We start from the raw sequence: 26,573 nt of genomic DNA, 5'->3' as shown, positions 1-26,573 counted from the left end.
CACTGGATAAAAAGAAAAGAATAACATTTTGTTCTCTGTGCCTTCCAGGGTGTTAATGCAGTCCCAGTCCTGGTGGTTACTCATTCATTTCTTTTAGAGGCCACATAAAACATGTGCATTTCTTCTAGAGAATCTTTGTATCTACCATATCCCATACTGGCCCATCACATCCATCTTCAAATAACTACCCTTTTGAAAGACAGTTTCTTAACAGCAGGAAACAACTTCCCTTTCCTTCTGCACACCAACTAGTGCATTCCTGGCCTTGCTGCAGCTGTAGATCAAATGAGAACACAGCTATAGTTGACAAAGATTGATGTGTCTGCTTGATAAAGATTGAAAGGGAAGTCTGTTACAGCCCTAAAACACCATAAGAAATCAATGCACTTCTTTTCTATTTGGACCAATGCATGGCATGCTGTGTATCTTACATATTTTCTACTGCAACACTGCAATTATACGGGCAGGAGCAATGCTGCTGCTGGTACATCCTTCATGTGATCCTATGCAGGGTGTTTATGCTGGTCCTCTGCAGGGTGTTTATTCTGGGGTTTGCCAGTACCACTATTCCAGTTCCTCTAATGAACATCTTCACTTTTAGCTCCAGCTGCAAATGCTATCTTTCTTGGATTCTCCTGTGGAGGGATAGAGGGAATGGCTATGGGCAGAGGCAGCACAGTGCTACGCAGGGACATGCTGGGAGGTTGATCTGAATTGCTGCCCATGCCCATTAGTTCCTCTGTTTTAAACCCAGTTGAAAGTAGCTCTAATTCAGCCTAGCTGACTGCACCTTCAGTGTGCACTCAGTCAGGTTGAATTACAGCTCCAAGAGCCGGTTTTTAGCACTAAATGAGAATGGTCATGGCAGGGCTAATGCAGTGAAACCAGGTCACATCTCTAGTTCCCAAGGATTTGGCTTCCCTGCTTGCTCAGGTAGATGAGTCCAGGGGGTAAGTGCTGGTGCTGCTGGAAGTATAGACCAGAATTGCTTCCAAGGGACTGTTTGGCCTTTGCTTAGCTACTCCCCAGCAGTCACCATTGTCTGTGGGACTGGAAAAAGCAGGAGCTGACTTTTTCTCTTTCATATCACAGGATGCAGAAGCTGAGCGGCACAGTACAGGGCTTCTGCTGCCTGCCAACAAAGCATGGTTTAATAAATCTTGACAGAAGGGAAGGAGAGGATTCAGAGGCTTTGAATCAAATGCTATAGCTTTGCTTGCTAGCAGAGGGGTCAGTAGTATGGACAGAATCAGTTAATTCTGTTTATGGAACTGGCAGAAGTCACACACTGACTTCCTGTTGGGAAGAGTCCTTGCGTTCAGCAGGGCAATTTGCAGCCTTGACCCAGTCCTGGATGTGTGCTGCAATCCATAGTGCCACATGGATCAGGATGGGGTTGCATTTTTCTTCCTGCATCCCTACTTGCTCTCCTTATTTCCAGCTGTTCTCTCTGAAGCCTCAATATCCTTATGCAGATGGGAAAAAAAAAAGTTTAACAGCCACATTTCCCTGTATGGCCACTTGGCAGGGAAACCTCAGGCTGATGAAGGTGTCTGGTGACATGTGGTAGCAGTCCATCTTGTCCTCTCAGGTTGTGTGAAGCAGAAAGATGAGTGCTGGATCCGTTCTCTGGTGTATTTTTCCTGCATTTCATTTAGTGTCTGCCTGCATGATACCTCATATATGCTGAGAACGTAATAACACAGCATGGGCAGCTGTCTGTGCTTAGCGAAGAGCTCTGATTCGCAGCTCCAGACCTCTGAGTGCAGAGTAAAAAAGAAAACACGAAACCCATCATTGATGCACTCTACCTCTTATCTAGATCCAGAGCAAGATGCTCCTGTCTCTAAACTTGTAGATCCTAACAGGTCTTTGGAGCATTGTTTCTCTTTCTTGGAAGCTAGAGGTTGCAAGACCATGACATGGGGAAAGTGTGGCATTGCTACAGCTATCTCAGGGCCAGGGTTGTTCAAAGCACAAATGATCAGCTCTAGATGGGAGCTCAAAACATTGTCCTCTCTGTCTCTGCTGAGAGCACAATAAAAAGTCTCACTGACAGACTTTCCTGCTCAGATTTATTGCAATTCTGAGCCAAGTTTTGATGAACTTCTCAAGGTCTCTCATTTCTGATAAAATCCACAGGCTCCTCAGCATGCAAGCCAGAAATACAATAATACACACCGTCAGCACAACCATTTAAAACTGCTCAAACAACGGGAACTTCGTTTTTCTTTCAATCCGTTGACTACCGTGTACAAATTTGGTCTTTATCAACTGGGCGAAAGAAAACCATACTGAGTTGATATTTCTACTGTTTCTTAATCATTTTGTGAAGCAACCACTAAAGGACAATACCACATATTCCAGAGCCCAGGTGATGGATTGTCTTGCAGTGGGGAAATAATGAAGGGACAATATTGTCACTTTCAGTTCCAAATATCTTGTGGAGTTCTTGCTGTAATGGTGGGAGCCCATGGGAAATGGTCAAAGTGCAGAGAAAGGTTTGTTCATCCATCTCATTGCTTAGGGATAGATAGGATTGATGGATGCACTGGGAAATTGCTGACAATTGGGCCACGATGAATAAGGGTAGGGAAAGCTTGCCCCTTTTTAAAGAGGAGAAAAGGGCTTGTTTGCATTTTCACCTGGCTGTTTCTACAGTGTACTAGGAGGTGAAATGTTCTGCTAAAATATAGAAGCAAAAAGAGGACACTGTGCCTGGGATACAGCCTTCATCTAATGATGAACTTTCTGTATGTCTGGACAAATCAATGTAAAGCTTTGTGCCTCAGTTTTCCACGAGTCTACTGCACTAATAACATCTGACAGCTCTTGAAAATGTCATGAAATCCAGGAGTGAGGATCTCCATTATGTGACAATAATCTGGGAAATTAAGCATTGTTACTTATTACCGAGAATTGATTATTCAGAAAGGGAGATTTGTGATTGAACATTTTTTCTATGTGAGATAAACTCACATCGTGTCAGCTTTGACCATTGTTTCTTGGTTGCATGAGCAGCAGCAAGTGATGAAAGGTGAATTTTTGCCTTCATGAAGTAGAACAGGACCACACAGGCTCAGGGCAATTGCTGCAAGACCAAGCATGTGATTGTACAGGACACCTCCATGTCCAGTTAAAGGTAAAGGTGGCCTCTCAGCCACATGGCAAAGGAAATTAGCAAATGCAGGCAGGAGCTGACCAGCTCCGTCAACCAGCTCAATACAGAGAGCGACAGCTTCTTCTACCGCAGGGAAAATCATCATCTTGCATCTGATCTGCTGCTGGAGCTGGAAGTGCACACTGACTGATAGGCAGGTGGAGCTAAGCCCCCCTGGAAGACAGTGAGCAAAGCCCTCCTGCTGGCAACTCCCAGACCCCTTTCTGTGGTGCTGCTCCCCAGCCACTTGTCCCCAAGTCCTTACAAATATCCAGAATTGCCCCATCCGAGGTGCAGAAGCCAACACTTGCTTTTGTTAAATGTGATACAGCAGTGATTTCACAGATTTTGTTAAAATCTCTCTTCAAGACCTCTCTACTGTCATGGAAGTCAGCAGCTCCTCCCAGCTTAGTGTTGTCCACAAGCTTACTTAGTGTACCTTCAAGTCCTGAATCCAAAATATTGATGAATAGAACACTGATCTGGTGACTTTTTTAGTGACTGTCAATCCTGCCCATGGTAAGGGCACTGGAACTGGATGGTCTTTGAGATCCCTTCCAACTCAAGCCATTCAATGATTCTGTGATTCTGTCAAAACATTAAAGAGAATTGTCCTTAAAATGGAGCCTGGAAGGACAGGTTCTCTTCATGCTGACCAGTAGATTTACTGGAATTACCTTTAACCCTCTGTCAGGAGCTGCAGAAAGAAAACTAACTGACGCAGCAAGGCCAAAAGGCCCTATTAACCACTCTGAGCAGTGTCATGGCATGTAATGATTTTCAGGTTTATCAAGGTTCTTCTTGATACTTTGCATATACTTTGACCCTTTGGATCATGCATATTAATCTTCTCGAGCTGCCCTCTGTTTAAGGTGGTTTAATGTACGTAGGCGATGTTATCGTGATGGTTAATAAAGCAGAGTTGTTGCTTGACAGAGAGCCAGCGAAGAAATTCACTCTTCACTGGAGCCTGGTGCCTTGCAGGAAAGCTCCAAGCATGACCCATCAAGAGCCAAGATCTTCCTAGGTTGAAATCTGCGGCTTTGAGGACAGTCTTCCTTGGTGTATATGGAAGAGTAGAAAGCAAAGCAGATGGGAAGCTCATCAGCTTCCCTTGGCTTTTGTTGATGTATCCAGTCTGTCCACCAGCTAGCCACAGGGACATGAATATCATTAAAGGAAAGGCTCATAATTACAGTGAGAATTACGGTCTGCCCTTGAAATCCTGACTGCTGTCATCTGCAGATGGAAAAGGACATGCAGAAGGAGAGATTTATCCTCTGTCACCAGGAGTAGAGCTGAGCCAGAACCTCAGAGTCTCTGTCCTCTCCTGTGATTGTACTGGAGGTTATGAACAGAAGTCAGCTGTGTCCCAATCTAGGAGATGCACTGGAATCCAGAGGAGGTGAGGATCCAGGAGAGCTCTATTAGGTTTTGCTGTGGATATTATTAATTTAATGGTGATTTTAGCTCATACATCAAATCTCAAGGAATGCTGAACATCCTTCAAATGTAGGCAAGGCTCATGAGCAATGCAAGGGTACTCTGAAGGGCTTTGCTTCATCTTCATGTACCAAAATACCAATATACTTATGATTTGTATATACTTATGTGTGTATTTTTAGGTCTGATTCCAGCTTTAATACTACCAGCACTGGTAGCATTATGGTACATGGTACTATCTACTGGTAATAGAGGCTGGCCACAAGTACAGATGCCACAAGCATGGTGACACAAGGAGAGCAGAAGGAGGCCTCTAATATTACTGTGGGATCTGAATCCTAGCTGAGAAAATCAGCCTTCAGCTGTGAAGGTACCTGGTAGGAAGGGATTTCAACACCCAAGCTACAAATTACACATTCCTGCGCATGGGGAGTTAGCAATAGCATAGTGATGGGCAAGGCTGTAGCACATGGGCTGTGGCTGCATCACACCTGGAGCATTTTGCAGTCAGTAATGTTGTACTGATCAGTCCCAGCTGAGACTCTGCTGTTCACCCCCAGGAGGACAGACTCAGAGTGAGGAGAGAGATGAAATTTGCTTTCCTTGAGACAGTGGAGGAAGAAACCTGCTGCTCAGGTGTAGCCCGTGATGGAGCAGACACACAGGAGACCCCCCCCCCCCATACCCATGCAAGGAACTGGTGTGTAGACAACAGGGAGGTGCATCCCCTCATAGTGTCCTCAGGAGTACCGTATTAATGGGATAACAGCTCTTTTTGATTTTTATTTTTCATGCATCTATAAGGAGAACTCCCCATTCACCCCCTCCTGCTGCTTTTCTGTCCATTTAGGCATCGTTGTCTCAGAAGCATTGTTACAAATGGTATCGCTGCTTCCCAGTTCATTTCCACCCAGTTCATTCAGTTTACAAGTGCAAAAGATGCTTTTGCTAATTGCCAGCTCTTCCGGCTCCTCCTGGGATCTGGAAAGCAGCTGAGATTGCCCTGACTGTTACATTCTCTGCAGCAGCAAAAAGCCACTGACACAGCCTGGGAAACAGGGCTTGCATGGCTCCTATTGCTGTCACGCCTGAGTATTTCACAGCTTTCAATGTGCTGTTATTGCAACTAGAGCTGAACAGAAAAAAAAAACAACAGCCCTCTTTTCTAGGTCACTTACAGTTCTGAAGTTTCTTGAGTACTTGCGTTTACCCAGATTAATGTTTTAGGAGAGCACTGGTGAGTGGAAAAGGCAGGAGAAAGGCAAGTGTCATTTTCTTTCTGAGGCTTTTGTGGCTGCAGTGTCATCAAGATGCAGCAGAACTGACAGCAATTCTCAGAATGTTTCTGCTGCTCTGAGGCTGGAACCACGCAGGGACCTGCTCTCAGGTCCCATGAACACGGGACTTGCAAGCAGCACTTTTGTTCTCCTGGCCTCACTGCCAGGAAAGCTATCAGAAGACGTGGCCAGTTTGTGAGCAAGGTTCCTTCACTCTGACATGGCTTGTCATCTCAAGAAACAAAGAAGGATCAAACAAGGGGACTGAGTTTGAGCTGTCACATCCACTGTACATTTCCTGCTCTATTCTGTAACCTGTGGGCTGGGTTGAAGGCTGGGGCCAACAGCTTCACTGCATTGGCCACAGCATCACAGAATCATTAAAGTTGGACAAGACCACTAAGATCATCTAGTCCAGCCATCAACCCATCACCACCATGCCCACTAAACCATGTCACATCACCACATTTCTTGAACGCTTCCAGAGATGCAGATACCATCACTTCCCTGAGCAGCCTGTTCCAATGCCTGACCTCTCTGTCTGAGAAGATACTTTCCCTAATAACCAGCCCAAACCTCCCGTGACACAACATAAAGCCTCTTGTTCTGTCATTGTTACGTGGGAGAAGAGGCTGACCCCCACCTTGCTACAACCTCCATTCAGGGAGCTGCAGAGGGCAATGAATTCTCCTCTAAGCCTCCTCTTCTCCAGACTAAACAATCCCAGTTCCTTCAGTTGCTCCCCATAAGACTTATGCTCCAACCTCACAGCTTCGTTGCCTTTGGACATACTGCAGGACCTCAGTTTCTTTCTTATAGTGGGGCTCCCAAAACTGACTTTGGTAGTACTGACGTTCTGCTTCACCAGGGCCAAATACAGAGGCATGATCACCTCCCTGCTTCTGCTGACTGCATTGCTTCTGATACAAGCTAGGATGGCCTTCTTGACCACTTGGACACACTGCTTGCTCATGTTCAGCCAAGTGTTGAAAAACAACCTCACATCTTTTTTCTCCAAGTAGCCTTTCAACCACTCTGCCCCAAGGCTGTAGCAATGCATGGGTTTGTCGTGACCTAAGTGCAGGAATCAACACTTGGTCTTGTTGAAGCTTGTACAACTGGCCTCAGTTCACCAATCCAGCCTGTGCTGCAGGGCCTTCTAGTCCTTACCTTTTCCTCTACTCCACATTCAGTGTGTGATGGAGACCTCGATTCACAAGCCATAGAGGTTGGTAGGGTTTTAAGGTGGGTAGTAGAGAATACAGCAAGCTCATACCTGTATATATCCATCACCCATGCCCGCTAAACCACGTCCCCCAGTACCATATTGCCAATGCTCATTTGTTTCTCTACTCTGTACACTCCCTCCTCTCCACTTTCTCAGCTAAGATTGGAAGCAGCAGAAGGAATCTTCCTTATTCCCTCTTTGCAGTCGCAGGTTGATGGCTCCTATTTGAGACTCCTGGCTCCAGGCACAAGCGTGGTTATTGGAGGCAACATCCAAGCGATGTGCATCTTTGCTGAGCCAGAGGAGAAAGATTTCCTAGGTTTTGCACTTTATCTGTGGTGGTGATGCTAGTTGGCTTTTTCCCATGTTCTTTTCCTTCCTTATGTCAAAAACGTCCTAGGAAAGCTGAGTGCATTATCGTATTATCGCCTGAAAACCTGGGATCATAGAATCACAGAATCATTTGAGTTGGAGGGGACCCTTAAAGGCCATCCAGTCCAGCTCCCCTGCAATGAACAGGGACACCTATATCTAGATCAGGTTGCCCAGATCCCTGTCCAGCCTGATGCTGAATGTCTCCAGGGATGGGTGCATCCATCAGCCCTCTGGGCAACCTATTTCAGTGCCTCACCATCCTTAATGTAAAAATATTTTGTCCTACAGCCAGTCAAATCTCTGCTCTTTTAGTTTGTAACCCTTACCCCTTGTCCTGTCACAACATACCGTGATAAAGAGTCTTAGCCCCTCTTGAGATACTGGAAGGGCTGCCATCAGATCTCAGTAAGTGTGTCACAGTAGGAAAAAATCATGGGATTTCTGAGTCTCCCAGCTTGAGATGATCAGTCCTGTTCTCTCCTTAGCTGAGCCTCACAAATCAGTGCCTTGATAGCAGGAGCTGTTTTGCACTCCACAAGGACGTTGCAGTGCCCAAGGAATCCGCACAGGTCTGCGGGAGGTGCAGAAGGTTTCTGCACTCAGCCTGCCAAGGGAGAAAACAGTGACTGATGAGTTTGGCACTACTGTTATGTATGTATTAAGAGTGTATTTTCAGGCAGTTTGGGGTGGAAGAAAGGACACTTCAACCCTAGTATTGTTACTTCTTTCTGCATGGTTTCTGCAGTCATCCCTGATGCTGCAAACTACGGGTAGGACATTTTTCAGTATAAATTGCTTTAACCAACATAGCCATCATTTGTGCTGCCTTATAATTGGCAGGTATTTAATTAGGTAAGGAGTATTTCCGCGTCCTGCTGCTAAGTGGGAAGTCAGAAACTCCCCATCGGGTGAATATGCTTTGAGTCCTCCAAAGCCTATTTAGTTCAACGCAGCTTCATTTCAGCAGACAAAAGCAGTGCAAATTTGCACAGATGCTGCAACAGCTGTCTGGTTTGGACAAGCAGGATGGCTGGGGGCAGGGGTGCTGCTGGAAGTGCGAGATCAAATCCGCTGTCTGGGTTTCTTGGAGAGCACTCTGTCCTTTGCTTTGCCCAGATGTACAGAGATAAGGGAGGAGGGAGGAGAGAGCTTAATGGAGAAATGGTGCTGGGAGGAGAGAGGTTTCCACTAGCCTGCGTATCCGAAAGCCATTTTCATTATCAGAGAGTGGCTTTAAAAGGTTTCAATAGCAATCCCTCTTTGCACAAGGAGCTGGCAGAGTATTTGGTTACCAGCAGAGCTTTGGTTAAATACATTTTCAGCAGCAAAGCTGGGAAACGAGTGCCCCTCCTCCCCTGTGACCTGCTTTCCCAAGAAAAGCACAAGCATAGCCATGCTGCTTTGCTCAGCACCTGCTCTATTCCCGCTCTTTGCAAATGCTTTTCTTGCCACCACATTCATCGGGTGGAGGGAAAGCAGGAATTAGAGCAGCCCTGACAACAGTCATGCTGACAGTGTAAAACAGACCTGTTGGGTTTGCAGCGGAGGGGACAATCTTCCAGCAGAAAAGCCTTTGCCTGCTTTGCAGGTCTGCAGCCTCCTGCCAGGCTTGTAGCAGGGTGGAGAAGTTTGCTCTTTGCTCTCTATTTCCATCATGATCCTCAGCCCTACTGACCATGGCTTTACACATCCCTGCATCCCCACTGCTGCCATGCGTGTCATATTGTGGTGAAGTACTGTTCCCAGCAGCGTATCTCAGGGCTCAGTCAATGAATCCATCCCTTTCTCTGTACACTGCTCTTTTCCCAGCTGGGCATCTCAGGGTCTCGCCCTGTATCCCCTATTGATTTGGGTCCTGCCCCAATAGGAGCTGTTGGCATCGACCCTCAGCCAGAAACCATCAGATCAGCCCCCAGGGGAGCTGGGTTGCTCAGAGAGAGGGGGCAGCACGATCATAATCATCAGCATTTATTTATTAGCGTTTATTAGTTCATCAGCCTCCTCGCTGCATAAGCATCATCTTTATTTCCCAGAGGTTTCCTCCTCTGCTGCTAATGTAAATCCAAAGCAAACCCTCTTGTAAATTCCTTTATACACCCACGTAAGTTGAGGCAGAAATTACACCGCTCCCACCAGGGTGGATTTTTTTATGTTTTGCTTTACATTTTCCTTATCCTCACTCCCCCCCTATAAAAACCTGTAACAAACTGGCATATAATGTGACAGGACATCCATAGCAGCTATAGGTACAGAATAACGATGAGCAGCGATGCAGCATTCCTGAACCAGGATCCGAATGACCTTCAGGAACGGGCAGCTGCTGCTTTCCGAAATGTGAATGGGGAACAAGGGACACACTCCAAGCATTCAAGGGGCTGTCACAGCTCCGCTTCTCTCGGCTGCTCAGCTTCCATGTAATGCTCATTTTGCAGAGTACAGAGGAAAAGGAGGCCAAAGAGAAAGGAGGGAGCAAAAGAAAAGCGCTGGCAGAGAAAAAAAACAAGTGCAGTGAGCTGAACCTGCACCATCTCAACCTTATCCTTGTGTGAATGTGAGCCTCTCGTTATCACCTGGCTTTTGGAACTCCTCATTGCACCTTGGGGCTGATTCAGTGCAGCTCTTCATTTTGATTTAGGCGTTTCCCTGAGGTTCTGACCATAGGGTAATTGTTCCAGCAAGACTCAGTGCTCTTTGTCTGTCCAAGAAGCAGGGTTGTACTGGAACAGACAGGGCAACACTGATAGAATTAACCTCACCGTGGTCTGTATGGTCATGAAGCATTCTGCATTGCCTACAAGGACCTTATTAGGATATTTGAAAGAAACGATGAAAAACCTTCAGTGTATTAAAAAGTTCACTCCACGACCCCTTCATTTCCTCCACCTTCATCTTTACTCTCATACAAACAGGGTAGTAAGTACTCCACTCCAAACTGTGAGGTGCTTGTGCTAAAAAGAGATGGCAAAGCACAAATGACCTTTTCTTCTGGCAATCCCAGAGCAGAGCTGTGAAACGGTGCAAACCCTTAATGTGCTATGATGGGACCTGTATCTTCCATGCCCAGCAGCTGAGCCGGAGGGTGTCCTGCCTCACCTGCTTACAATTTCATGAGGATGCTGGTTGAGCTCCCTTGTGTTCTGCTGCAAAAAGAACAAGTGCGAAAGGTGCACTTCCACCTCGAGCTCATCCACTGTTCTTTTGAAGGTACTGGGGAAGAACTAAGGAAAGCTCAGTGAACAGACAGCCTTAAAAGGCTCAGCAAACCCCTAGATTCTGAATCGTTTCAAAATACCATTACAAAATTCCAATACCATTTCAAAATACCGATGTCATTTCAAATTACCAGTATCATTTCAAACATATTTGCACCGTGCTGGGCCCTTCATGGAGAACTTTTCACACTCCTTCCCCTTCACTTAGGGCAGCAAGGACTTTCTCTTCTTTTTAGCTTGTTTCCCTTTGCTTTGCTTTGCTGTTAATTCCCCTTTCTTAGCTAAAAACAGTGCAGTAAAGCTATCCACAGTTCTCAAGTCCAGATGTATCTGTTACCACAATCCAGTTGGACCTGTGAGGACTTTATTCTCAGGAGATTTGTGCAGGTTTTGTTAAGTGAATTGAAATGATTTGTACCTTTAAAAGACTGCATCTCTCTCTTGGTTACGGTTAATCTTTAATCCGGCATCTTCATCTTTGCCTGCAGCACCTTAATTTGGCTTCTTGATTTAATTTCTTTTACCGTCTGCTACCTCCTCCTATTCCCAGCCCCTCTGTCATCTGCCTGATTTATTTTTCTTTGTCTCTTTATCCACTAGCCCTGCACTCAGCCATTAAAATGTTCTGATATTTAGGCTTCTAAGAAGCAGCATACCCTGGGGCTAAGTGTTTGTGGCCAGAGAGCCATTCTGGCTCTGGGGCATCCTGTACAATTTGAGTCAGAGCTGGAGCCTCGGCAGCACTATTTGTTGCTGGCTTGCAAGGTGCTGTGTACAGGTAGACAACACGTGTGCCTGCTGCCCTGTCATTTCCAGGGTCTGGGTATGAGCAGCCATGGGATGATGGCTGCGTACATCTTCCCATTCATGCCTAGCATCCTTTTGTTCTCTTGTGATGTGGCTGAGGATTTGGGGTGAGCTTTGAGTTCTTTTGAGCTCCATTTGTGTCATCTGTGTAGAAGTCAAGAAGCATTTGAACTATACTCTCAAATGAAGGGTTTGAATTTGGGGTGGTCTGTTTTAAGCTGGATTTAATGATCCTTGTGGATCTCTCCCAACTAAGGTCATCCTATGATTCTATTATAAATGCTGAGCAGTAAGCAGGACAAAGATTCTGTTTCTGAGACATCCTGACCATACGTGGATGGGATGGGGTATCTCTTGCCAGGTGCTTTGTATTGCTTTTACTCCATTTAAACTGAAGGTATTTATACATACTTAACTAGCCAAAGGGAGTGTTTCCAGCTTGTTAACTGCTGGCTGCAATGTCTTACAATTATTTTGGCATCTGGCAGTCTCAAAAAGGATTTACTACCTCGTTTCTCCATTTTTGCTAAGCCTCCTTTCCTCTGAGACTTGAGCATGGGACCATGGTGTCTAGGCGTATGCGCACTTTAATGCACCTCGTTCCTCTAAGGATTTCCCCTGAAATGCTTTCAGTACATAAGACAAGGCTGCTCCTTATTGCTTGGTGTGCTGCATCTGATTCTTCCTAGCATAATGGGACTGACTGCATAACCAGCCACAAGTCTTTAATGTGATGGGCTTTCCATGGTAATTGAGAAATTATAGCTGGAAAGCTGATATGAAAGCTGAGAGAGTAAGCTGAACACTTTGGAGTGTAACTGGAACATACGCTACACATGTTTGGTAATTCAGACAATTACAGAAGGAACATACTGGTGGATGACAACCCAGTCAGTCTTAGACACTGTTTTTGTTTTGCAAGACCTGCCAAAGCTTGGTAAGCAGGCTCTGAGCAACCTTATCTAACTGAAGATGTCCTTTGTTTCAGAGGAGTTGGACTAGATGATCTTTGAATGTCCCTTCCAACTCAAACAATGCTATGATTCTATCTTTTCACGGTGCCTTGTGTTCTCACCTTTGTCCGGAGACAATCATGTTGCATAATAGACAGTTGCTCTGATACTCTGGTGTAGCAGGAGAGCTCAAGTGGGACAACTTTGCTGAAAAATAAGGTTAGGAGGTATGACCTGGGCTTGTAGCTTTGGACAGCAATAGTGAGTATAAGAGCACAGGCTAAAGTCTTGGAGGGATAAATCACTGATCTAGTGTGGAAAGTAGTCCAAGGTCATCTTGTGCAGTTACTGGCAGGTGAGCCGACCTGATGAAGCCAAAGCTTGCAGAGCAGCAAAATCTGAAAATGATTTTGCTTCTTTCTTAAAGCCATAAAGTCATGGGATTATAGGGAACTGTAGGCTTTTCTGTTTCTATTTCACACAGTTCTGTAGAGGAGTTGGAAAATGTCATCCTTTTAAAGGAGAAAATCCACAAGACAAAAAGACTTCAAATATGCTACATAAAAAACACCCTCGTGGTACTTCAAGCCACATTCCTAATGTGAGTTTTCCTGTGGTACAGTGGAAGGGATCTGATCTGCTGTTTACTAAGCAATCACTTGAACTCGGGTCAGGAATGAATACTTCCTCAGGTTTGATCAGCAGGAGCTTATTGAACTCTGCAACATGAATACTGTGGCACCTGACAGGGATTTTCACTTTTGCTTAAAGAACAAAGACACTGGCAGTGTACTTGGTTTCTTCATTTCCTCTTTATTGTAGTCCACAGTACTGACCTTAATGAACAAGAGTTGCATCAGGGGAGATTCAGGCGGGATATTAGGTAAAAAATAATCTCATAGAAAGAGTAGTGAGAGATTGGAACAGACTGACCAGGAAGGTGGTAGAGTCTCCTCCATCCCTGGAGCTGTTCAAGGAAGGGGTAGATGGGGCATGGTGGTGATGAGCTGGCAGTTGGACTATGATTGTGGCTTTTGCTGGGGATTGCTCAGTGGCTTACTGGGTAGGACACGTGGGCACAGTGGTCCTTCTGAGGGGTCTGTCCAGATGAAATGTCTGTCCTCTGGTTGCCTTTGGCAGAGATATTTGGCAAGGAGGTTGTAATCACAGAAGGGCTTAGGTTGGAAGGGATCTCAAGGATCATCAAGCTTCAACCCCCCCCCGTAGTGACAGGGAGTGGATTCAGTGCTTAAGTTCCCCTCTCCCATCCTGCTAATCCACATCTACAGAGAAGGGTCTTTGCAAAAGAAAATAATAGAATCAAAGAATCATTTGAGTTAGAAGGGACTTTCAAAGGTCACCTAATCCAACTCCCCTGCAATGAACAGGAACACCTAAAGCTGTATCAGATTGCTCAGAGACCCATCCAGCCTGACACTAAATGTCTCCAGGGGTGGCTGCATCCACCACCTATTCTATGCCTCACCACCACCCTTATTGTAAAAAATGTCTTCCTTATGTCCAATCTAAATCTCCCCTCTTTTAGTTTGAAACCATTTCCCCTTGTCATATCACAACAGATCCTATGAAAGAGTCAGAATCCTTCTTTCTTATAGCCCCCTTTTAGCTGCACATGATACACATTTCAACTGTGAAACGTGATGTCTGCCTTTCAGTCCTTCTGGAGCTGTGGAGCAGGAATGTGAAGGGAGAGAGTGCTCATTAATTATCAGCCACATGCTCTGGATTTTAAATGGCAGTCCAAAGCCCAGGAGGCGACTGATGTTGGGAAGTGCAGAGCTTCCTCTCCAGTGGGATGGTGTGGCCTTCTGATGAGAGTCATTACAGCTCAGCATCAGCTGTATTTATGGTGCCTGAAAAGATTATCTCCAGATAATCTTACGGCTATTTAGCCAGCCATATGCTTTATTTCAATGATAATATGTATTTCTTTGTGCGTTTTAACATTGTTTATGTTAATTAAGGTTTCAGACTGGATGCCGCATATGGACTGCTTCATTTTTTTTTCTGTGGCTAATTCGTAGATAGTAAGTAACCCTATCCCCTGCAAAATGTTCCAATTCAGTTAGCCATGATTATGAATTCACAGCTGGGAGAAGGCTTTGCTTTTAACCTCCTTGCAAATTTCTCTTCCTGTCCCTCCCTCCCTTTCCAATAAAAAGAAAAGGACCTGGAGAAAATCTCAAAGATTGCTTGTCTCCCGTAGGTCCTAAATCCTTTCTTAAATCATTGCTCTCTTCATTTTGCTTGTGTCAATTCTGAAGTAAATCAGCTGAAACCACCTGGAGTTAAGGGCCTTTGGAAAAAAATAAATTAATATTCCTACTCTGGTTTAATTTTCCATATATCAAGCAACTGGATCAATAGTAGTTCCTTCCTTCCTTCCTTCCTTCCTTCCTTCCTTCCTTCCTTCCTTCCTTCCTTCCTTCCTTCCTTCCTTCCTTCCTTCCTTCCTTCCTTCCTTCCTTCCTTCCTTCCTTCCTTCCTTCCTTCCTTCCTTCCTTCCTTCCTTCCTTCCTTCCTTCCTTCCTTCCTTCCTTTCTTCCTTCCTTCCTTCCTTCCTTCCTTCCTTCCTTCCTTCCTTCCTTCCTTCCTTCCTTCCTTCCTTCCTTCCTTCCTTCCTTCCTTCCTTCCTTCCTTCCCTCCTTCCCTCCTTCCCTCCTTCCCTCCTTCCCTCCTTCCCTCCTTCCCTCCTTCCCTCCTTCCCTCCTTCCCTCCTTCCCTCCTTCCCTCCTTCCTTCCTTCCTTCCTTCCTTCCTTCCTTCCTTCCTTCCTTCCTTCCTTCCTTCCTTCCTTCCTTCCTTCCTTCCTTCCTTCCTTCCTTCCTTCCTTCCTTCCTTCCTTCCTTCCTTCCTTCCTTCCTTCCTTCCTTCCTTCCTTCCTTCCTTCCTTCCTTCCTTCCTTCCTTCCTTCCTTCCTTCCTTCCTTCCTTCCTTCCTTCCTTCCTTCCTTCCTTCCCTCCTTCCTTCCCTCCTTCCTTCCCTCCTTCCTTCCCTCCTTCCTTCCCTCCTTCCTTCCCTCCCTCCCTCCCTCCCTCCCTCCTTCCCTCCCCTGTTCTAGCACCATTTAGTGGATGGAAACCATGCCCAAAGCAGCAGGAGTGGAACTAGGTGCTCTTGGTGGTCCATTCCATCCCAAGCCATTCTATGATTCTAATAGGACACTTGATTTCTTTGAAATGAATGCAGGAAAATGCTGGATAAGCAAGTATTGTGTTGGAGCTTCAGCTTTCAGACAGATTGCTGTGCTGTCCTTAGGAGGGTTACACAGACATCACTGAAGGGGTAAAGCACTCTAATTTCAGAAACATGTTTTTTCCAGGAGGGTAGGTTCTACTCCAGCAAAACTGGACTGACTTGTGTGTTGTAGCCCATGTTTTGCTTGAAGTTTAATTTATTTCTGCTTTTACTTATGAGGTGTGCGACCTCTTACAACTCTTTTAGCAGGCAACGTATATATATATATGTGTGTGGATGTATCTAGGTATATATAGACATATATGTCTTATTTGTCTTTTAAAGAAAAAAAGGTACAAAGCTTTTCATGTCCCTTCTTCCTGAAATCCATCCACTTTGTAATCCAGCCCTGAGGTCCTGCAGAAACTATGACTAAGATACAGTCACTGCAGCAAAATGATTGTACATTCTTGTCCCAAGCTATTGTACAGAGCCAAAGTGTTTGAAAGGCGCTCTGGGGCAGCTTTTGGCTGGAAATGAAAATTGCTTTTGGGAATCCCACAAAAAGGATTAGCTTTGACTTCATCTCTGGTTCTTCAAATTAATAATCTGCCAGCTGGATCCACGCCAAGCACTTGCATGACCTGCTTGGTTATCAAGGGGGGAAATAGCCCATGTGAGGCAGGGAGTAATAGAGAATCACAGTACCACTGAGGTTGGAAGAAACCTCTGGAGATCTTTTATATTATTTATGTTTTAAATATATCCCCTATTTCTGAAGCTTCTTTCTGTTCCATTCCTCTTCCCATAACAAAGGCTCTTCATTTGTGCAAATTCCTATTCAGAAAAAGTGATTCTATTTAAGAATGTCCTTAAGCACGTGCTTAGCAACTGTTTTAAATCTACAAGACGGGGCTTAATTGCTTTTTCCCATCAAGTGCTCAAATAACATTCATAGCCATGTTGTAACATATGGTGAAACATTTCTTGTGGAACATCACTGGAATTACACAGGAGGTAAATATGACCATAGACATGAGAGACAGAACAAACTCATTGGGTTTCTTGCTAACCTTCCCACTACGATGTTTTTTTTTTCACATCAGTCTGGTTTGGGGATTTCTACAGTTCCTCTTTGACTGGCTTATAATCAGTCTGACTGTACCATTCTCTAATATTCTGCCCACATTTTCCCTTTAGTACAATTCCTCTTTCTTTCCTCTCCTCTTGAGACTGCTTGGAAATAATTCTGCTTCCTTATTAGTGTACCTGAATTCAATATTTGCGAATAACTCAAATCCCGCTCCTTTCCTTTGCTACTGAGCTATGAGTAGGGGTTTTCCATTACAAACCCTGTGTACTTTTCTGCAGAATAAAAGGTTTTGCTGAGAAAATAAAGGCTCAGCGCTGATCTACAGATGAAACCTGTACACAAAGGCTCTCAAATGCAAACACGCACATGAACTCCCTTTAAGGACCTGTTCATTACAATCCTGTTTTCTCCTCCTGCTTTTAATCAGGATCGTAATGAAGTTGTTTTGCAGGCAGCTATAGTATCTCCTTGAATAGATCCTAGTGAAACAACCCTTGTATCACAAAATCCAGTGATCAAACCACTTAAGATATGAAATCTACCTTGAACTATGAGGCTTTTGCTAATATTTGTCAGCTGATCCTACACACCCTTGTCTGGACAGAACTCTGTCTGAATCCCAAAAGAAGAAAACTCCTTCAGGCATTATTTCCTGGACTATGGAGAGATCCCATTAGTACCTCTTGGAGGCATTCAATATGCCAACCACAGCAAATCTTGATGAACAGTCTCAATGATTCGGTAGCCATGATTGGACTAGATGATCCTGGTGGTCATTTCCAGTCTTTATGATTCTATGATTGGAACACTCCAAAATCACACAATTGTCATTATGCATGTGATTTCAGTACAGATTTGATTTTGAAGCCTTCCAGTTACAACTGAATAATGTATTTTCAGGAGTTTGTTGGTGACTATATGTGCATTAGAGTCGTCGAAGTTGGAAAAGACCACAAAGATCTTGTCTCCAGCCATCAACCCATCATCACCATGCCCACTAAACCTTATCTTTCAGTGCCACATTTACGCATGTCTTGAACATCCCCTGTGATGGTGACTCACCACTTCCCTGGGCAAACTGTTCCAATGCATTATACCTCTTTCTGAGAAGAGTACTTTCCTACATGGGATTTCTCCTGAATTTCTAGTCCCATAGGATTACAGTAATAGTGGCACCTTGCATGGATGCCGTAAATGAAGTATTCACTAGGTCTTTAGATTAGGTAACCTTTTGCTCTTATGATGATACAATGTCCAAGAAGTCCATTGCTCAATACTTTGAAGACTGTGCCTTCCTCTTGCTATGTCATGGCATGTACACAGTGAAAATAGGATGGTGATACTCCTAGCATGTTCTCCTAACAGCAAATAAGTTTCCCCAGCCCATCTCTGAGCTAGATCCCTAATGGGCATGAAGGTGTTCATATCAAAAGGACTGAAAGACTAAGGAAAGTGGTAATAAAACAGATTCACAAAGTGGAAGAGAAAAAAAAAAGAGTTCTTACAAGAAATTTAAAATCAGGGGGATGGATGCAATATCCTCTTTGGATCATCCAGCACTTGATTTTTGGTAATAATCAATTAATAATCACAGGTAGCAATGATGGGTGGATTCATTTCTATTAAATGGTATAGCTGGATTTATTCGGAGACAATTTACACCAAGTTTCTGACTCAGCATGTCCCGCAGAACCCATCATTTATGTGATTTATAGTAAAGTGAGAAAAACTACATGGCTTTGATCCAATTGATTTCTTTGAATGCAATGGGATAAATAAGCAGGCATAGGAACAGATCTTACAAGAACAAAGGGCTGTTAGTGTATGTGTTGATTTCTTTTTCATTTGCTTATTGTTGGTTGTTTTTGTTGTGTTGTTGTTTAATATTTTTCTTGGCCTGGATGTCATTGTGTGCTCTCCCTGGGCATCAAGAAATGAAGATCAGACCATGCCAAATGTGGCTTTGGCTTTGGACAGACTTTATTTCAATACTGCACTCATTGCTGCGCTGTCAGCTTTACTGCCACAAGAATGTGAGACTGGGCACAGCATCTAGGGAGAGTTATTTGTTTTCTGATACCTTCCCTGGGGTTTCCCATTTAAGTAGACTTTCTGATTACTTTTGCTTTGTTTTCTTTGCCTTTTTGGATGAGGTTACTTTCGTTGATGCGTGGCCCAGATCTGTCCTGCTCTACTGTGAAAGCTGGTAAATGAGCAAATCTGGGTTTGGGGATTGAAAGAGATGTAAAGACAATTGTATCCACACTTTTTAGAGTCTCAAGTTGCTTGGAGCATAGGGTGTATATATGTGTCAATGTACACATATTCAGTGCTTTGAGAATGAGAGCTTTAAATGCATCTGTCTGTCGTGGAGGACTGTTTAAAAGGAAAAATTTACAGATAATTAGGAGCCCTTTGAAGAACCATAAATGGAAAGAAAATCGCCTCAGCATTAAGAAACACACATAAACAAAACAAACAGAATAGGGGGAAAAAGAGAGAGCGAAGAGAAACAAGCCAATAACTACAAAAACAGCAGTTTGTTTTAGAGGAAAAGTAAAAAAGGTTGTAAGGATAGGGAGAAAGGACAAATTGATAGCAAGCAGTACAAATTAAAAGCCCGGGGGAGATAAGAGGGGGAAAAAAAGTAGGTATTTTATTGTTCAGGATTGTTAAAGTGAGTAAAAAAGGAAAATTTAGTGTATACTAAACCAAAATAAATTCTAATGGTAATGGTCTGCTACTAGTTCAAAATGACAGATTTATTTATAATAATGCAGAAATTTCAATAAATGTCTATATTCTATAACTGGAAGAGAGCCTAGTTACTTAATCCACAACCCAAGCTAATGAAATACTTTTCATTACACCAGCTGCTAGAAACAATGCCATATATCATCTAATAAAGGAAGACATTTTTAAGAGATACAAGACTGAGTAATTTTGCATGCAAGAGTTTTAAAAGAGCCTGGTAAGGCTAATTGGAGATCATTGTTCTTCACTAAGAGTATAGTGGAAGTTCCCTAAGTATGGAGAGAACCGTGTGTCCTCGTTCCAGAGCCATCAGCCTCACATCTGTCTTAGGCACAATAACTCACCATCTGAAAGAGCATCCAAAAATGGGGGGATTGCGGGTAACACCACGATTATAATTGAATAATACCATACTCCTTAAAGCAGAGGCATTAGTAGCAATTAACTTATGGAAAATAGATTTTGTCAAGCTAAATTAATACTTCATATGAGGGTACATAAGTGTTTGATAAAGTCTCAGCATTTGTCATTAATTTTACACGTCGTAAATAAGGCACTTTTCTTGGTGACAGTGAATAAACAGAACAACTGGTTAGCACAGTTCTTGGAAATAAAAGTGATGCATATGGAGGAGAATGCAGATGTTATATTCCCTCTGAGATCAGCCTAGAATCAGCCAGTCCCTTCCAAGGGAGTAGGTGAAGCTCCATGGAGAGCTGTTGGAGGAGTCCAGAGGAAACCCACAAAGATGCTCAGAGGACTGGAGCACCTCTCCTATGAAGACAGGTTGAGGGAGTTGGGCTTGTTCAGTCTGGAAAGCTCCAGGAATAATGCATAGAGGCCTTCCAGTATTTGAAGGGAGCTTATAAGAAGGAAAGGGAATGACTTGGTATGTGGTCAGAAGATGCACGGAAGAAATCAAAGGTTAATATCTGATCCTGACAAACCCCAAGACACGATGTGAATTGCACAGTGTGGAGCTGACTATCCAGGAAAAACAGGATCCCATCAGCTGGATGGACAAGCGATAGAATTCAGGCATTTAGAAGAGATTGCACAGGTGGAAGAAAACCTGTTTCGATTGTATGTTATTGATAGAATCATAGAATCACTAAGATTGGAAAGACTACTGAGATCATTTAGTCCAACCATCAACCCGTCACCACCATGCCCACTAAACCATATCCCTTGGTATCAAACATCCACCTATTTTGAACACCTTCAGGGATGATGACTCCACCACCTCCCTGGGGAACCTGTTCCAATGCCCGTACACTCCATCTAAGAAGAAACTTTTCCTAATATCCAGCCTGAACCTTTCCTGGTGCAACTTAATGCCATTACCTCTTGTCTTATGAAGGATAACTCCTACAAGCAAAAGTAGTTTGGCTTCCCCCACCCCACCTTTCATTTTTGTCACTTTAGTTCTAAAGGATGATAATTCAGGAAGGCTCAGTGTTAGGTGTTAAATTGGATCCATGTAGATACAACAAAATCATCATTGCTGTGCACTGATGCTCTGTTACCCTGCTCGTAGCCAGCCTCTCTTTGCTTTCAGCCCTCTTTTTGATGGGAGTGGATGGATATTTTCTCTCGCTGGGATACGAATGGGTCAGTGTGTGCATGGAGATGAGTTCTGGGGGAAAAGAGAAACAAAAAACTCAGCAACTCACGCCAGGTCTGCTGGAGTCAGCATCACGAAGTTCAGGCCATCTGTGATACACCTAAGGCAGCTGAGCAGCTTGGCTCCATCTGGAGCTGCCTTCGGCTTGCTGCTAGCGTTCTTATTGAGTTCCCCTCCTCTGGAGATAGTCAGATGTGGAGGGAGGACATCTTATACCCATGCTCTTCCAGTGAAGGCATATGGCCCTTTTGCTCTGCCTCCTTGTTGAAGGATGCTGTTACAAAGCAGGGCTATTGTCCCTTCAGTGTCTTTCCAGCTCTCCTCACCCTCTGTCTGCTGACAACACTGTCAAGATGTCCCAGACCCCTTTCCCAAAACCAGGGAGGAAGGCGTTTGGGTCCTCCCTGGTTGCATGGTGCTGTGAAGGACTTGGGGTGAGGAGAGTGCATGGAGGGGGATAAGATAGAATTATGGGGTAGTGAGATGTATATGGCGTGTTGGACGAGTCTATATGGTTCTGCAACTCTATGTCAGATAATAGGGGATAGGAATGTATGGGTATGGGATATATGGGGCACAGCCATAGCGTTACGAAGGTGCATATGGGTTATGTAAGATGTGGACATAAGGTTAGGGAGGTATGCATGGGATGTGTAGTATAGGTCTGTAGGGTTAGGAAAGTGTATATATGATGTATAGGTTAGGCAAACATATATGGGATATATGGTTCAAGGCTATAGGATCAGAGAAATGTGTATGGGTTGTGTAGTATGTAGCTGTAGGGTCAAGGATATGTGTGTGGGTTGTGTAGTACAAGGCTATAGGGGCAGGGAGGTGTCTGTGAGTTGCATAGTACAGGGCTGTAGGGTTAAAGAGGTGTATATAGGACATTTTATAGGGCTACAGAGTTAGAGAGGTGTGTATGGGGTATGTGGTACAAGGCTATAGGATTACGGAGATGAGTATGGGTTGTGTAGGACACGGCTATAAGCTTAGAGAGGCATATGTGGTCTGTATAGGACTGGTCTGCATAGGACAGAGCTGTAGAGTTATTTATCCATGTGTGGAATCTGTGAGATAGTTTTATGACTCTGTGATCTCAATATGGAGTGTGTGGAAAGGGTTATAGGGTTATGCATATATATATATGGGATATTTGGGTCAGAGCTGTAGGGTTACTGAGGGGTATATGAGATAGAAGGAAGGTATAGGGGTAGGTAAGTGCCTGGATGTGAAGAGGGGCATTTACATGGTGTGTGTGTGTGTGTGTGAGGGGATGATGGAGGGGTCAGAGTGGAGTGGGAGACTTGAGGACAGACCAGGACCAGGGCTGGGGTCAAGAGCAGGGTCAGGACCAGGTCAGGGTCAGGACTAGGATCATGACCAGGGATAGGACCACAATTGGGAGTAAGTCTGGGACCAGGGTAAGGATCAGAATCAAAACCAGTATAAGGATCAGGATTAAGATCAGGATCAGGATGAGGGACAGGATCTGGACCGAGATAAGGCTAAAGATCAGGATAAAGATCAGGGTCAGGATCAGGAACAGGATCAGAACCAGAACCAGGTTTAGCAACAAAGTCAGGACCGGGTCTATGTCCAAGACCAGGTCCAGAAACAAGGTCAGCACTAGGGTAGGGCCAGGTCCCGAGCTGAGCTGGGGGTGGGACCACTGTTACACTCAATCCTATAGGGAGGGAGGCAGCGGGGACCGCGTCCCCCCTCCCCCCCGCGGCATCGTGCCCGCTCGCCACCCTCCCTGACGGCCGTTCTCCTTCTCTCCCTGCTCCGCCGCCCCATTCCCTCCCTCCCTCCCTCCCTGCCTCCCTCCAGCAGAGCCTCCGCCTCCGCCTCCCTGCCCGGCGCCTGGTCCTGGCGCGGTTGCCGAACGGTCCCGCTCGACGCCTCCCGGACTAAATGCCTCTGTGACAAGCTCTCCGCCTTCGCCATCTTAGCCCAGCTCAGCCCCGACATGGTGAGTCCCTCCGGTCACCCGCGGAAAGGGGACGATGAGGAAGGGAGGGGTTGCTGGGCGGGAAGGGAAAGAGCAAGGGGACGATAAAATAGAAGAGATGGGAAGGCGCACAAACCCAAGCCCAAGTGGTGCTGGTAGCGAGCACCCTTATCCCTGGGGGCTCTACATCCTTTACCCCCACCCCGTTGCCTTTATTCCCCGGCCGCAGCTTAGGGAGGGAAGGACAGACTGGGGATGCTGCTGCATTGATGTCCCCTTCTTTCCTATTCCTCATTCCTCCTGCGCTGTGATTTTGGAACGCCGCTAAAGTGTATGCCTGGGAGGGGGGTTCCCCCCCGCTCCATTGTCACACGTGTCTTAATTTCAAGCATCATCCCCATCCCACATTCAGGCTTGTTCACCCCTCTGCATCCCCGTCACGTCTCCCATCTTCCCATCTCCTGTTTAGGGCTCTTTTTTTGAGGGGGAAGGAGGGAGGGGGAGGGAAAGGGGTGATCCCTGCGCCAGAACAAAAACGGGGGAGTTGCGGAGGGGGGTGTGCGCGAAGTTTCATCCGCTGTCGGGCGCAGCGATGCCGCCGCCTCCGCTGCCGCCGCCGCCGCCGCTGTTCGGACGGAGATTCCTCGAAATGCTCACGGGGTGGCTGCACCCTGAATCAGAGCATGGGGTGGTTTCCAGGGGCACCCAGGGCACTGCCGAGATGATCCGAAGGGGCTGATCTCCTCCACTTTGCAATGATCCGAAGGGGCTGATCTCCTCCACTTTGCACTTCCCCCCCCCCCCCCCCCCCTTTCCTGTAATTCTTCCTTTTTTTTTGGATGCTGTCCCAAGTTGATGGAGAGGAGCTCCCCCTCCTCTCCTTTCACACTCTTCCATCTGCTGGGCACTGGGAGTTACTGGGCCCGGGCAATTATTTACTAATTATGCCTTGCTTGTTAAATGCTGGCTTAATTCAGCAAGAGGGGAGGGGAAAGGAAGAAAGGAAGGGTGGTGTTGGTAAAGGGGAAGGGGGGGGGGGGGGATCACGTTTTCCAAGATGAAGGTTCGGTTTATTATTAGAAACACTAATGTATTTGGTCCACTAGTTACCATGGAAACAACATCTGCACTGAAGTGGTTTTAAAGACACAGTGTTGGTTGTGTTTGCCCGGACCCCGTGCAGGTCCAGCTACTCCAAGTGGGCTCTTGAGTCCTGTGTAGAGCTGCTCTTTGGGTCCTATGGAGTGAGGCACTAAGCTTCTTATTTCCAAAGCAGTGCTCTGGTTGAAGAAGGTTTGAAGGTAGGAGCATGTTCCTACTTGGAAAGGACTTAGAAAGAGTTCATAGAATCACAGAATTGTGATGATCAGAAAAGATCGCTAAGGTCATCGAATACAACCATCAACCCATCCCCACTATGTCCACAAAATCATTCTCCTCGGTGCCACATCTATACCTTTCTTGAAAACCTCCAGGGATGGTGACTCCACCACCTTCCTGATCAACCTGTTCTAATACCTTGCCACTTTTCCTGAGAAGAAATCTTCCCTCATATCCAACTCGAGTTGGTTGCATTTGATGTCCCTACAGCAGTGTTCTCCCATGGGAAGTTGTTCTGCTCTCTGAAACAAAGTGCAGAAGGGAAGGAACCATGCTGGTACAGGAGTGGCACCCAAATTGTACCTAGGTGGCACCCAAGGTGTCCCTGCTGTGCTTGACTGAACCAGCTGAGACCCATATCCTACAGATCTCTGTCCCATACTTCAGCTTGAGGAAGAGAAGGCCCTGGGGAGACCTCATTGTGGTCTTTCAGTATTTGAAGTGAGCTTGTAAGTATTATGGAGACAGAGTACTTGCACAGGTAGGCAGAAAAGGGAATGAATTTAAACTAGAAGAGTGGAAATTTAGGTTGGATGTTAGGAAGAAATTATTTACACAGGGGACGGTGAGGCACTGGAGCAGTCTGGCCAGAGAAGTTATGGATGCCCCATCTCTGGTGACATTCCAGGCCAGGCAGGTGGGTGACTACTCTTCATGGCAAGGGAGTTGGAGCTCAGTGATCTTTAATGTCTCATCCAATCTGAGCCATTGTATGATTCTGTGATTCTATAGTTCATACATGCCTTTGCAGTACTGCATCTGGCAGCTACAATACTCCAAACTTCACCCTGAGCTTACGGCTGCTTAAACTGTTGGCTCTGGACACTGTGATGACCACAGTGGATGATGGATGGGTGAGCTTTGTCCTGTGCTAGGAGGACACTATGCTGTCATTGCAAACAACTTATTCCAATGAAGTCTAGAAGGGTTTCATGATCAGGGGCATTAAATCAAGATTTCTGCTGCAGGCACAGTTTTAAGGCAAAGCTTGATATAAGTGAGCCCAGGTGTGAAGCTGAGCAACCAGGGAGGGTCCTCCTCTCATCTATCTTATGGAAATGGGCTGGAAAGCACAGAGAAAGAAGCCTGTGGCTTAGCTAACGCAGAACTTTCTCTAATGCAGGGCTAACTTTATGTTCACTGAGGGACTGGAGTTTATTAACTAAGCAGCTAGGGAAAAAAAAAAAGTCAGTTTGACATGGTCACATACTACTGTAGCCTCAGATCTTGGTGTCTGGGGAGTTATCTGGGTATCACAAATTGGTGTAAGCCCTTTATCATCAGCACAGGCATTTTTGCATCTGAGATTGGACTTGGCTTCAGTAGGATGCAGCTTCCTACCCTCACGCATGTTTTATTGTATCTGCAACTTACCTCTCTGCTGACCCTTTGGGGTTTGGGTCTGAAATTGCTTCCTCCATCCTCTTCCCAGTTCTTCTGGTTGTTGATTGGGTTGTAGTTTCACAATTTGTTATTCCCAGACCGGAGTCATCTCAATGTGTTCATGAGTTCTTTGGCTGTGCTTAGAGGAAAACTAAGACCTGAATTCCCCCTAAGTAAGTAAAGCCCAGCATTTGTCAGTGCTACGGAGCACTGCTCACTCTGGTCCTCCTGGTTTCTTGTCCGAGTGTCATTCTGAGCTGCCTGCCTTCCCTAGAGGTGGCATCTCGTCAGTGTTGGTGTCTGCAGTGGTGACATTTATAGTGCAGTTTTTCATGTGCCTTTGGAGCTCTCCAGACAAGAAGCTCTGTCCGCCTGTGTCATTAATATTATTTATTGCTGTAAATCTCCCTTCTGGAATCTTTGGCCCTGGCAGTTTGAAATATTTGTAACCCTGCTACGGGCACAGCTTCTTTGCAGTGAAAAGGGACCTGAAAAGGTTTGTAGTGGATGAGTGTTGCTACCCAGGCGGCCGATTCAGAGCTGCCAAGGATGAAGTTTTCCTGCATGTTGCTTTTGTGATAGGGAAAGGAAGCAGTTTTCCTTGTTTGTGATGGAGTTATGGGCTTGTTCTGAAAGCAGTTTTGGAAAGAGTCACCCCTAAACTATGATGGTGCTGTTCAGACCCAGCCCCAAACTGGACTTTGAGTTCAACTCTTTCTCTGGGTCTGATTTC

The 26,573-nt window shown here is 45.3% G+C and overlaps 1 protein-coding gene across 1 annotated transcript in view; it reads left to right on the top strand.

Annotated features, from left to right (window-relative positions):
• The window catches only part of ADGRB1 (adhesion G protein-coupled receptor B1), a 271,119-nt gene that overhangs the window by 165,328 nt on the left and 79,218 nt on the right, over positions 1-26,573 (top strand). The window contains exon 18 of the mRNA XM_072327390.1: positions 22,957-23,098. Within this exon, the coding sequence (XP_072183491.1) occupies positions 22,957-23,098 (142 nt within the window). The remainder of the gene's footprint in view (positions 1-22,956; positions 23,099-26,573) is intronic.

This window comes from Excalfactoria chinensis, chromosome 2, assembly GCF_039878825.1.
Source record: "Excalfactoria chinensis isolate bCotChi1 chromosome 2, bCotChi1.hap2, whole genome shotgun sequence".
NCBI classification, from domain to species: domain Eukaryota; kingdom Metazoa; phylum Chordata; class Aves; order Galliformes; family Phasianidae; genus Excalfactoria; species Excalfactoria chinensis.
This window is presented reverse-complemented; position numbering and strand designations above follow the sequence as displayed.